Raw genomic sequence first — 13,738 nt, forward strand, 5'->3', positions numbered from 1 at the left:
AGCTCCTCTGCTTCTCTTCATGTCCCTCTGCAGCCCAGGCAGCTGCTGGATCCAAACCCACACAGGAGAGCAGATGCTCTTTTTCCTGTAAGACTGTGAAAGAGATTGAAAATAGTGGGAGCCCAGCTTCCACAGGATGTGGACTGGGGAGGTTAGATTAATGTTTTTGTTGATCCCTTGGAAGACTTTGGTTTTTAAATGTCTCAAACTTCCCCTTGCCACTGACTATGACTAGTCAGCCTGGGAAGCTGTGTGGGATTGACAGGCCATTGGGAAAAGTACCTAGGAGGATGTGAGATGTTTTCTAACATTTTCTACATCAGGTGTACAGCGTGCTTTGCAGGGAGGTTGATGTGGAGCCATGCTGCAGCCCTGGGAGGTGGTGGTCCTAGAAACAGCATTCTGCCCACAGAACGAGTCTGACGAATGAATTTTGTACTGTGCTCTACTTAAGGAAACAAGCAGCGTGCAGGTAAATCTCAAAGGGCAATTTAGTGGGACAGGTTGCAATTACACTTCGAGGCATGTGGTCAGGACCAAAGTAGGGCAAAATGTTATTTAGAAGCTCTGATGACATTTTCCATAGTGTAATGCAAATACTCTGATCCCCTCGTCGGGTGCCTTGGAAGCACCCATATTTTCTATTCTAGCCCCATTACCAGGTGCCTTGGAACCACCTTTGTTTTCTAAACATTTGTTTTTCCTGTAAGTTTTCTCGGTACCTCCTCCTGCTCTTGCAAACCTTAAAGCCATAGTTGCTCAGCAGCTGCACTGTGCCTAAATGTCACTTGGTTTCACAAGCTGCATGCTCTGTTGTTTAAGCTGAGCTTTAGCAGTGCCCTGTAATGTGGAATTCTATCATCTTTGCCTCTCCACTGCCATGCTTGTCCTCCCGCAGGGCTTGAAAGAGCTCGAGGCTGTGGCACCGGCCTAGGTACGTGGTGTGACTGTTGCGTGTGGCAGCGATGGGAGCGGGGGCTTGGGCAGCTCCATTGTCAGCCCAAGAGTCTTGCTCCCGTCAACCACCACAGCTTCAGTGGGAGATGGGCTCATCTCCACGGAATGGGTGCCTAGATCCCGTGTGCCATGGGCTGCCACGTTGTATTCGCTGGCCGCCTGCCTTACGGGCACGACTATGGCAGTAGAGACACGAGTCCCCCCGGGCAGCGGTGCAGGAGGGCAGGCTGCTGCGCTGTCCGCGTCCCAGCAGCCATCCCCTGGGTCTGAGCCCGAGTCACCCGCTCCCCGCCACGGGGGCCCTGCCGCTCCGTCCCCGCTGCAGTTGCGGCGCCGAGCTCATCCCCGTCGGCAGCCGGCCCCGCTCTCCGCGCCGGCCAGGCCGGGAGGAGGAGGAGCAGGAGGAGGTGCGGAGCCCTCCGCCCCCTGCGGCGGAGCGGGCCAGGCGTTAGGACCCAGCGGCGGCGGCTGGGCGGTGCGGGGCCGGGGCCGGGGCCGGAGCCGGAGCCGGAGCCGGAGCGGTGAGGGGCGGGAGAGCCGCGCCGCCGCCTCCTCCTCCTCCTCATCCTCTCCTCCTCTTCTTCCTCCCGCAGCCGCCCCTGCCCGTCGAGGCAGCGCTCCCAGGCTCCCCCGGGGCGCTCGGCATGAGGAGAATCAGGGCTAATGCCATCGCCATCCTGACCGTCGCCTGGATCTTGGGCACTTTCTACTACTTATGGCAGGACAACAAGCCCCGCTCGGCGGCTGCCGGCAGGTCCGCCGGAGGCGGTAGCGGCGGCGCCCGGAGCGGGCAGAGGGCGGCCGGCAGGCTGGAGCTGCGCCGGGAGGAGAGGACCATCCCCCTCATCGTGAGTGAGCGGCGGCCGCCAGCATCCCGTCCAGCCGCGGCGGGGAGGATGCTCGGGGAGGGAGCCGCCGCGGCGGGCGCGGGGTACGCCGGCGGAGGGTTGCGCTTTGCTTTCGGGTTGCTTTCTGTTTATTTTAGCATTCGTGCTTGTCACCATGGCAGCCGCTACAATCGGGAAGCAGGGTGGGCACTCTCGGGGGAATAGAGTAATGCCGTGGGTAAAGTGTTGCCGAGTTGTCTCCGCCGCTCTCAGCCCGGGCTCTGCCCTTGGCCGGGGAAAAAGGCGGGTGAAACAGCTGGAAGGTTTTTAGTTCGCGTTCAGAAGGTGTTCACATACAGATATGTGTATGCACACACGCATGTATGTGATCACAGTGCTTTCCCGTCAGGACCAGCTGAGAGCCATGACCTATCACAAGCCCTTCCTCCGGCCAGCCGGGCTCCGAGCATCGGGCCGGGGGATGCGAGTGACTGTACAGCTGGTACCAACCTCTGCCTCGGCCCCCTCCGCTTGGCTTGGCTGCCAAATGGGGGACCTGGGCCACTCGGGACTTTTGTCTCTTTTAAACCAGAGGCAGCAGTCTGAGTCGGGCTCAGGCCAGAGTTTGGGCAGGGAGATGGCGGTAGCCCCCAGGGCTCCGTTCCTAAACCGAGGAGTGATAGCAGTGCCCTGATGTGCTACTTAAGTTTTGTTGAAAGCCCCACATTCTGCCCTCCTTGGGTATCTGTGGGCTCAGTAGGGGGATAAAATTGAGCTCCTGACTTGAGGATGATGAGGACCTTCCTGCTCTGTCTGTGGGGGTGATTTGTCCTCCCTACAGCCTGTTTAATAGCATCAATAAAGCTCTCCCAACTCTAGGCAATAGCTTCATAAAAAATAAATCAGCCCCTGGAGCAAGAAGTGGCCCAGCAATACCATTCCCAGGAGTGATCCAGCTGAAGCTGTTCGGGAACTGCACTGTGTGTCACTCTTTGGCTGCAAATCCATTTGTCAGCTGGTTACGCACACATGGAAGTGAACAAAAGCAGCAGCCCGGTCAGAGTCGAGCAGGGGCCAGGCGCTAGGGCTGCCCGCCTCCCTCCTTGGCTGGCACTGGGATTTTTTGGCCTGTGTCTTGCTTTTTTTCACTTGTAAAGCAAGGATGGGAAATGTGTATATAGGTGTTTGGGAAGCCCTGTGAATGTTTGGAAAATGCAGTCAGAGCAGTCCCAGCCCTCAGGCAGCAGGGTGGAAACTTCAGCTGAGCCCTTTGGCCGTTGCTTGCAGCTGCTGAAACTCAAAAGTCAAGGCTGAAGCTCTTGGACAGAGCACTTCTGTTATTTGCTGCTCTCTAGGGCTGGGGGCTGCCGGCAGTTCAGGCTGCTCTGCTTTGGACCCTCTGTGGAGCAGGACTGTGGAAATGAGTATGGTGAGGAGCTCTGTGCGAGTGCTGCTATTGCTGTAGCCCTTTGGGTGCACCGGGAAATACTCTTAGGCTGGCCAGGGCTGAGTTGAACAGAGGATTTGGAGCACTCCTGCTTTTTGGATTCCACCTTAGTGGCAGAAGAAGCTGCCTCTGAGTTTCTGATTTCTTGTGTGAGCTTGAACATGCTGGTGTAGCAGTTTTATTTCTCTGTTCCTCCGCTTATCCCTTCTGGTTTTTTATAGCATTTACTTTACTCCCTCTCAGAGGGCTTTTGAGGTTACATGAATCCATATCGTCTGCCAAGCACCTTAAAATCCTCATGAGGAGGATGCTGTGGTAGTGCCACACGTGATTATACTGCTGCTGTTTGTGGGGGGCAGTATGTGCTCATGGCTAACCACAAAGCCTCTCCTTACAAGATACATCACCGTGCAACAGCCACTCCAAATCTGGTCCTGCTCTCAAAACCATGTAAATCATTCCAGCACTGCTTTATGCCTGAAATCCCTTAGCAGAGAAAAATAATCATCCTTTGCATTTAAGTCCCTCTGTAATTCGGGTCCCAGGATGTGCCAGCCCTCCCAGCAGGGCTCTCAGTAGCAGCTGAGATGAAGGAGGACCCTCTCCTTATGCACCTGCTAGTGGGGCATGGTGGAAATTTCACATCCTGACCTGCCATGATATATTTGGATAGAGAAGGAAACAGGAAGGGTTTGTGGTGTTTGGACTTTCCCTCATGCACGCAGGTTTCCCAAGGGTTTGGTGGGTGGCCGTGAGAGCAAGGTGGTAAAATTCAGTGTGTGTACTCATGTAACTATGCAGTGCTATGGCTGTGGGGAGTGTGTGTGATGTGCACAACGAGCTGTTCCAGCCTTGGCCTCTGCCTGCGCTGCTGGGGCAGAAGCAGGGAAGAGACTGCGTGTGGGCACAGGGCAGGAAGGTTGGTGGAGGTCTGGGGACAGCGCTGTCCCTCAGGGTGTGGCATCTAGCAGGGTCTGAGCAGCGGGTCTCGTGGTCTGAGCTGCGTGTGTGAGCCTGAGGGCTGGTCAGGCCAGGGCAGTAGCTGTGCCGATGGTCCACAGCATGGGGCCAGCTTTGTTCCCCAGCACAGCCCACTACCTTCTCCCAGCCAGCACAGGAAATGTGCCAGTTCTATTGCCCACTGGAAAAATAACAAATCTAGAGAAGCAGCTGTCCTTTGGCAGCACAGAGCCCTCAACCCCGAGTTCATTCCCCTCAAAGTCAGATTATTTGACTTAATGTATGATGGCGGTCATGTATAAAGGGAGGCGTGCTAGTGCTCTGTGTGCTTCTCTATCCCTTGGCTTTCTGCAGAGCCATTGAGACAAGCTGCCCATTTTGATCCAGCTTCTGGTTTCCTCTGCTCTGCATGAGTGATGATGTTGGAGTTCAGGTTTGGGCTCATCTGCAAATAAGGGTGACTCGTGACTTATGGGTCTCTGGAAAAATATTTTTTCAATTTTCTAAAATTGGCTGCTTTTCTGTCTGGGAAAAAGAAAAAAATCTTTCCTTTGGATGAGTGAGTCCAAGAGTTCTGCTCTTGCATCTATGCTATGACATTTCAAATCCTGGGCAAGTGAAAGTGTATTGCATGGGTTTAAAAACTGAAGTGCTTTCCGGGCTTGTGTTTTTCTTCTTTATTCTCTCTTAATGTGAAGAATAAAAATCATCTCAGGTAAACACTGTAGTCAAAAGCAAGTCTCACTTGAAACTGTTTTTTATTTGTTGACATCATATTTATTAGTGCACCTTTGAACTTAAACTCTGGATGTCTGATTCCTGGAGTCAGCAGGGAAATCTTTGAATATTTAAGCTGGGGCACAGAGCTATCAGAGATCAGTGTCCCAGAAACAGCTTGTGCATTAATAGTGATCCTACAGATATCTGCTTTATAGATAGAAATCTTGACATGTGGCATCTCTGCAATAGGCTCTTCACAGACAGGCTCTACAGATGCTTGAAATGAAAATTCAGATATTGGCAAATGGCGGGGCTCACTTGGTGACACGACGAGTTGTGTATGCTGCTCTCATGCATGCTTCTCCTTCCACTTACCACAGAGGGTATAAACAGAAGTGAGTACCACACTCCTAGAAATGCATTTTTTCTCTGGAGCACAGCATAGTTTCATATCAATTAGATCAATTAGAAGGAGCCCTAAGACCTCTGACAGTTAGCTTGTGTGTTTTTGGAAGATGAGCTTCCTCCCTGGACTCTTTTCTGTCTCTTCTAGGCAAAAGGTTGTTTCCTGTCTCCAGGAAATTTCCAAAGGCCAGAAGCTGTGCTATGGGTCTTTAGAATGGCTTTGGCATCATTCCTGCACTCTGTACAGGTGGTTAACTTTTCACCATGTGCTGCATATCTGCTTTAGTATGGCACTGATGAGCAGAGCCCAGGGCTCTGTTCTTCCCTGTCTAAGGACTGCAGCATGGGAAGCTTGCCCAGCTCACTTGTGTCCCAGTGAAGAGAGCGAGGCCATTGCTGCAGCGTGGGCAAAGCTTGTTAGTGAGAGAGATAGTTGGTAGGCAGCTTTGAAAGAGACATTTTTCTGTTGGCTGACTGTGAGCTGAGGGTGGGAGTATTTTCTCCTATTCCCTAGTCAAAAGCAGGATGTGAGGCTGCCCACAGGGTTCTCCAGCTTGCTGACTTCTCTGGGGTGGCAGGGAAGCAGCAACATGCTTGGGAGTAGGAGATAAAAGTATCATTTTTTAAATGCTCTGAATTGTGTTAGGCTGATGCCCTGTTGCTCTTTGGAGCAGGTATGATGCCTCTTATCGTTGTCAATTGCTCTTCAGATTTTGGTATGTTGTCTCTTGTCTTCGTCCTGCCAACTTTTGTGACCTGTGTAGTTGCTCTGTGAGCCCACTGGAGCCGGTTTGTCCGTGGAGAGGCCCTGCAGTGTAATGCTGGCTCAGGTTGCCTGAGCTCAGCCCTCCTGTCTGCTCCCTACCTCTGTGTTCAGCCATGTAAAATGAGCATTGAGGAGATGAGATCAAGGCATCCTTTTTCCTTGTAGCTAAGAGTTTCTAAACCGAACTGTGTGTCACTTGCCTGTGGTGAGACAGCAAGCAGGAGACTCCACTGGGATGCTTGGCTCAGAACAGGTGGTGTGTGTAGGCAAAGAACAAGTTGGCGAGGAAAGATGTCAATTGTTTAATTCCCACATCTTGTCTAGCCAGAAAATAGGCAGTGGCTGGGCTTTACCTGCTTCTCTGAATTGCCAAACTGGCACATTTAGCCATGCTTGTATTTTCCACCAAGTAAGACCACCTTGATGCATGCTCTTCAGACCCTGTTAGCAGCACGCTCTGCTGCTTTTGTTTTGTGTTGCCTTTGGCTCCTGGGTATCTGAACCCCACAGAGCAGGTGCTGGCTGATGTTCACCACGTGTTCATGAATGATTTTATTCTCATCCCTTCATAATTTCCTCTGTGAGCAGCTTTCAGAGGATGCTGTTTTCCTCAAAATTGGGATAAGGTGCAACTTTCACGATTTGCTAAATGATACCACTTTTCCGGGACCTGTGTCCCATGAGGCTCCTGCATGTGTGCCTCCCTGGAGGCAGGTCTTGTAGCCTCAGGCATGTAACTCCAGAAACTGAGGTGGATCCTAAATAAATAGAGAAACCCAACAAACACAGCAAGAGGAGGATGAGCACTATTTCCTTGCATTGGCATATTGTCAGGCTTATTTTCATGACCTGCTGTGCTATGGAGAGAAAAGGCCTAATTTTTAATGAGGTGCCACCGTTCATCTTAGCAGCTTCCTTACCATTTTACTCATAGCAGGTTGGTCCCTCTTGAGTCTCCTGCCTTTTGGGGCAAGGATCATGCATATGGCTCTGTACGTTTCTTTCTGCTCTTATGCTGAGTGTCTGTGTTTGAGCTTGCACACATGTGGACAGAGCACAGGAGGCTCTGTGGTCTCCCCAGGGCTGTGATGCTGTCTGTAAGCCAGACCACCATGGCTGCAGCAGCACACCTTGAGGCCAGGAAGGTATGGTGAGCAAACCAGCGAAGTTGCCACATTCGACAGCTCACAAAATGCTCTTGTTTTCTTAAAACATCTTCCTTTCAAATTAAAGGAAAAGTGGAGGAAACTTCATTTCTCTGTCCTACCATCCTGCAAAGCAGCTCCGCTCCCTGTGGCTCTGCAGATATCTGGGGTGCTGGGAATGAGATGGAAAAGAAGCTGCCAGTTGCTGGGTTTGTCTCTGTTATTCAGCCTGGCCCATTCCACTGCCAAAATCCAGCACCTGCCGAGCTCTTCCCAGCACCTGTATGGCCTCTGCTCTTCCCAGTTTGTATTAGGGTGGGGACACAGCCCTTAATGCTCTGGGTTTTGTGACAGCCATTCATGCTGCGGCCAGACCCTTGCAGCACTGATTTTTTTTTTTTTTTTTTTTAATTTTTATTTTTTTTTATCTCTGTGGCATCTCTCTTATGGCACATGGGCCCTATGCCAGCTCCCTGGGAAAGGATGACTTGGTAACTTTTTCTCTAAGGGTATTACTGCAGGAGGAAGATTCAGTGACAGCTTGACGGTGTAATATTTTATTTACAGTGTTTATGTTTTAAAAATATGGGAATGGCTGCTGTTTGCCTAAATGGCAGAAAATGATTTTATATTTAATTTGTCCCAGTGGCCCTTATGATGCATTAAAAATAAAATAAAAATGAAAGAAATTATTCACAATAGTAATGTTAATAAAATCCAGTTGACAGCACTGGTCTTAATTGTTAATCAAGATGTTGCTGGAGCTGCAGTGAGGTAGCCGGGGCTTGGGGAACATGGTGGTCTGGGCAGCCTGGGAGAGTGTGTAGAAGTGAGGGGAGTACCAGTGCAGTGCTCCTGAACATGATTTATTTTACTAGAGCCTTTTCATTAAACCAGTGGGTGAAGCAGCTGCAAGTTTTAGCGAGCTGAAGCATTCTTTAGTATGCAGCTGCTTCCTCAGTATTATCTTTGCATATACAAAACTGTCTTAAGATTTTAAACCTAAAAATTTAGTGGTGTTGCTGGAAACAGAAAGCTTTGCTAGATATCTTAGGTTGCTGTTTGCCATGGTGGAACTTGGTCCAGACACTTCATCCCAAGGCAGGCAGGTTGAGAGTCACTTAAAAGGCAAGGGGAGAAGATGTTTTGTTTCAGTGGCACTGAACTGGGACCGCCCATTTTGGAGCACTGAATACTGACTTAATTATTCCTGTTAGAAAAGCGCACAGAGCACAAAGGCAATGAAACAAACAGGAAAATGTGCTGGGGATGAAGGACATGGGACAGCAGGGGACCCTGGCTCGTGTGCATTGTCTCACTTCTGCAGGGGAAACCCCAGGGCAGAGCCCAGCAAAGTGGGATCTCTTGCTCTTCCTTGGCTCCCCATAGAATGCCAGCTGGTTGTTCCTATTCCATGTCACCTCAGTGCGAGTCCCAGGACCTTATTTTCTCTTTCCTGTTTTGGTTGTGTATGCTGCTCTCATGTGCCACTCCACCCCTATCTGCCAGCTCCTGCAGTAGGCTTGTGGGCTCTTTGGGGTTGTCCTGTCACCTGGCACTGCTGGCACTGTGGTGCTGAGCACAGAGGTCATGATCCACAACACATCCCATACTGTTGCATTAAGGTAAAGATTGAACCACAGTGGAGACCCGTGGAGTGGGAGTTGAGCTGCCTTCTTGACTGAGGTGAACTCATCTTCCTTGCAGGCTCTTCATATGCCTCCGTTTCCCCAAAGTCTAAAATGAAAATTGTATCTAGTTCACAGGGCTTTTGGGCAGCTTAGCTTGCAAGTTTTGTAAAGGGCTGGAGATGAGAGAGGTAACCTTAGCAAAACATGTGGTTGAATTCTCCCTTTGAACAAGGAGCAGGATTAGAAATGTAGCAGGTCATGGCGAATCTGCTGCAAGAGGAAGGCACAGCATGGGCTGCTTCATGCACTGAACAATAGGATTTGTTAATAAAGGCTGTGTATTACCCACTGCTGTCTTTTGCTGTGTCTTTACAAGCACGTATTCTTGCAACTAATGAAAGTGATAAAGGACTGCAGGTGGACTGTTGGCTTCTGATTTCCATGTCCCAGTTGTGTTTGGGGCTGTGGAGACAAGTAAAAAAAGAATATAGTGGTCTCTTGGGCCCTATCTCTGCAGAGAAATTCCCCATGTTGTGATGTGCTTTGAGCACATATGGGTAATTTCTCAGTGTTGGTAGAGACCAGGTTTTTGATAAGCAGCTGCACGGTCCCTTTGGCACTACTTTCTTTCACCTCCTTCAGGGGCATCGTCCCTGCAGAGACCTGCCTCAGCTCCCTCTGCAGTGCCACTGCAGTCTCACAGCGCTGTCGGTGTCCCTGTGCATCCCCAGGATGTGAGTGAAGCTGTCACGTGTGGCTGCCCCAGGGCTGGGAAGCTGTTTTGGCTGGTGAGATGATGCCTGGCTGGTTGTCCTGGAGCTGGAGGGTTGACTTTGCAGTCCAGGTTTCAAGGCTGCCATGGTTGGGCTGGGGCAGTGCTCTAACACCTGACTGTTACGGCATGGTCACTGATGACATTCGGCTAAAGCTGCAGAAGATTATCTGCTTTAACCTCTTGTTTTCAATTCTCCCACTTCACAAATTTTTCATCTTGTAAGCTGTAATATGATCTTTTTTGAGGAGGCTTTGTTTAACAGTAGCAGAGAGAGAAAGCACCTGTGCTGAAATCTCTATCAGACATTTTGTGGGCCTGTGAGGAAAAAAAAGGACTCTTTTTCTTGCCCTTATTGTTTTGGATAACTGCCCTGAAACAGCTAGGGCTTGGCTGGAAAAGTGCTTCTAACCAATGAAAGTGTTTTCAGAGGTTGTCTGAAAAAAATCTTTCTGCTGGACAAAATTGGAAAAATTATGCTTGCTTGCATGCTGAGTGCCCTGAACAAAGTATTTGGTGCCAGAGTGTCATGCCCAGTAATGCCATGCTGTAACTTTGTGCCTTTTGGTACTAAGTATGCAGTAAAAAGTATAATGAATAAGGAAGAGTGTATAAGAGCTGCAAAAGGCAGTGCAGCTCCTTGGGTAACTGGTCAGTTAGTCTCCGAGTACAGGAATCTGGATACAGTGGCAGTGCAAATGGGAGCCATCACATCCACACAATGAAATTGAAATAATTGTGTGCTTCCTATGTAGTTCCCTGTAGTCTTTTGTAATTGTAAAAAATAATGGTAAAGTACTGGAGTTAAAAACTGTGAATGGTGCAAGCACTCACTGCTAAGTCCTGGTGTGTGTGATCATGCTGTATTTCCCAAGTGCTGTAATATGCATGTCATTTTTGGTGGATTTTTTTTCTTTGTACCTTTCAGTGAGATTTATTCAGATCTGCTTGTGTAGTAGGAATTATTAGCCACCAGGCTGCTGATGAAGTAGGCTGTATTTGTCTCCCAGCCTTCTGAAATGTCTCCATTTGGCTGAACTACCTGTTTTATGCCTAAAGATAGGGAACAGCCTTTCACAGTGACCTCTGAGGGATTGGCAGGAGCATTAAAAAACAGGTAGGGGCATAACCCCATTTCTGGCCTAGGGATGCTCAGTTGCCACATCTCTGTTGGTGCTTCACTTGCAGAGCTGGCTCCTCTGTCAGGGGCAGGCTGGGGTGAGCACAGGGGTGTTTCTCTCATTGCTCGCATGCAGGGTGGTGTTTATACTGAGCTTGGGTTGGCAGCAGAAGGATGGATGCTCTGCAATGAGGTAACCCTTCCAAAAATTCTCTTGAAACAAATCTGAATGAACTTGGTGTCTGTTTGTATCCTCCCTGTGTTTGGTTGTGCCATGCCTTGGAATGCCACATTGCTGTGCCATACCTGCTAGCTGAGTGGCCCCATTGGACATTTTGGGGCATTTCCAGTCTGTGCTGGGAAAACTGGACCACACTGGCTGGGCACCCCAAAAGAAATTTTGGGAAGGTCTGGGAAATCAGCATTCCATCAGGACTAGCTGTGAAATCTGTCAGACCAGGAAACGATGAGATGAGGAAGTTAGGTCTGGCCTTGGAGAAGCTGCCCAAGCACCTATCAAAAGCTGCCTTTGGCTGAGTGTGAAAGGATTTTAAGTGAGCAGTTGGACTGCTGGCTCGGGTCCTTGAACAGACATCCATCTCATGCTACATGTTAGGCGAGCCGTGAGGAGGTGGTTAACAGTGAAAGCAAACACTCTCCTTACAGCACAGGATACAGATTGAGTCACATCAGGTAATAGGGAAAATCTGCTGATCTGCCTGCATCCTTACAGCATTATTAAAAATTATGCATTGTAAATTATTTACTCATTATTTTTTTTGGGCCCAAAATCTCACTTTCAGGAAAGACATGTTGGAGTTGAAAGGAAACATGGTGGGGTGATACAAATCATTGTGTGTGGCAGGGCTAATGTGAAATACAGGTTATGGCTACATTCTTCTCTCTGCTGCTGTTCAGCTGTTAATTGCACATCACTGCCCTGTGTGGTTGGTACCTTTGCTACCCCTTGTATCTGTGACTCAAAAGGGCTACCTGGGTGCTTCTGCCACCCCCACGGGTTTGGATGTATGAGTCATGGCATGGCAATGTCATGGCAGGGCAATATCATGGCAGTAGTGTTCTCTTGCCCACCTCCAGCATCCCTGGGGCAGTGGGAGTCCACTTGCACTGAGGAATTGGAGGGGAAAGTGTTCTGTGAGGACCTTGTGAGAGACATTTGATGTGTGCAAAGCTGAGCTTTTTAAATCTTGATGCCCTAGTTAACAGGGATTTAGTCCTTCCAACCTGTCACAGTCCATTTCATTTTTCCCCCTTTCCTTTTAGTTAGAGGATCAAAATTGTCGCATTGAGCTTAAAGGAGATTGGAACGCTCTGTATTCTTCTGCTTTTGCCCAATAGCTCCTAAGAGACATCATAAAGAATGGCCAAGAATGGATAAACAGGTATTAACACCACTGCAAGTGCTGAAGAAAAGGTGAGAAAACCCTCCCTCCCCTGTTGTGTCTGCATTATTGCAGGGTCTGTGCAGGACGCTCATCACCTCCTGAGCTGCGGCAGCTGCCCCACACACCGGCATCAGTCTGTGCCTACAGATTGCCCGGAGACAGGAGCAGGGACTTCGGGCACTCAGCTGGGTAGGACCAGCAGCTGCAGGATGGGAGAGTGGTGATGGGAACTGGGTGTATGAAGGGATTCCCTTCTTATTCTTCTGTGTCTCCTGTACCATAGAAGCCATGCAAGGCTCCCCAGTTCACCAGTGTACAAGAGGAACTTGCTCCTGCCAGTGGGCTGCATGTTCAGAAACCCCAGTATGCAGTTCTGTGCAGTTCCTTCATCGTGGCTTCAGAAGATCTAAACTTTAAATTAAGTATCTTGACTTGTTTTCTGGGGGGGCAGGAGGGAGGGCTGTGGCTGGGTGGTGCTGTTCACCACGGAAGAATACTTAAAAGTGTTACTAAGTAGAAATGCAGGGTGACCATTTGGATTCCCTAGTTCGTGTAGCAGTGAATCTAAGAATTTAGGAAATAATGCTGCACGTGGTATTTATTAAATGTCCAGGAAATTGCTTAACTAAGTCTTGTGACAGATTCATAAAGTCTAGGTAAATTTTGAGCATCCACAGTATCCATTTTGAGCATCCATCAATTTTCTTGTCCAGCTTTCTGTTAGTGCTTTTATGATTCTGCTAGAAATACACCTCTCACTGCTGCATTTAATTTCTTGGCTCTGGTGGAGCTTGAAGTGTGATCTTCACCATTCTCTGTGGCAAGGACAGCCATGAAGCATGTTGCCAGAAGGTTATTTTGAATCATTTGAGGCAATTTGTATCTTTGTGGTCTTGAGTAGGTGAGTTGAATTTGACTGGAAAAGATTTCCATTGAAGTCAGAATTTGCTTTAAATTTTCTCTTCAATATTTTTCTTCCCAAGGTAAATTCCTGTATCACTGTCCCATATCTGAAAGGGGTGAATTTAGATGCATTTTGATCGGTGCCTGTCAGCTGGGAGCCATATGAGTTAGATGCTGCTTATCCTGGGGCAGGCTCAGCATCTGTGCAATGCAGAGACCCAGATTTGCACTGGGTTACCATGGGGGTGACTCCAGCCATTACCTGGAACTGCTTGGCAGGAGCTGGTAGAGGGTTGGCCGTGTGCTGAGAGTTCAGGTGCAAAAGGACAGACGTGGAGAGAAGCTGTTCTCTATGAAAACTCCTTTTCCCTGCCCTAGATATAACTCTGTGTACCAGGGGAGTGCACAGCTCACAGCTGTGTGTGTGTCTCTGTAGTAGGTTCTTCCTATATGTGAGGGACATGTTTGGGGCCCTTCTGTGAAGAGAGGGTGAGATAGGGAGACTAGTTGAACAATTAAACCATTAGGGGCTGCCACAAGCCTGCTTGGAGTTACCAGCTACCGTGCCATCCTTTTTCAAGCAATTTGAATGTAAGAGTAGCGCGAGATCTCCCATTTGTCTTGCTGCTATCCCAGACCTCGCGCAAGGCCTGTACTGCTGGGTGCTTCCTGTTTATCT

At 49.3% G+C, this 13,738-nt stretch overlaps 1 protein-coding gene across 4 annotated transcripts in view; it reads left to right on the top strand.

The window, feature by feature from the left end:
- Positions 1-325: 325 nt before the first annotated feature.
- GALNT16 (polypeptide N-acetylgalactosaminyltransferase 16) overlaps positions 326-13,738 on the top strand; it is a 76,471-nt gene continuing 63,058 nt past the window's right edge. The window contains exons 1-2 of one of the 4 annotated variants that reach the window (XM_053944820.1): positions 326-472; positions 1,551-1,805. In XM_053944820.1, the coding sequence (XP_053800795.1) occupies positions 1,602-1,805 (204 nt within the window). In that variant the 5' untranslated portion in view covers positions 326-472; positions 1,551-1,601. Of the gene's footprint in view, positions 473-902; positions 935-1,550; positions 1,806-13,738 lie in introns of those variants that run through there. The other 3 variants (XM_053944821.1, XM_053944822.1, XM_053944825.1) reach the window with 3 other exon arrangements.

This window comes from Vidua chalybeata, chromosome 6, assembly GCF_026979565.1.
Source record: "Vidua chalybeata isolate OUT-0048 chromosome 6, bVidCha1 merged haplotype, whole genome shotgun sequence".
NCBI lineage: Eukaryota > Metazoa > Chordata > Aves > Passeriformes > Viduidae > Vidua > Vidua chalybeata.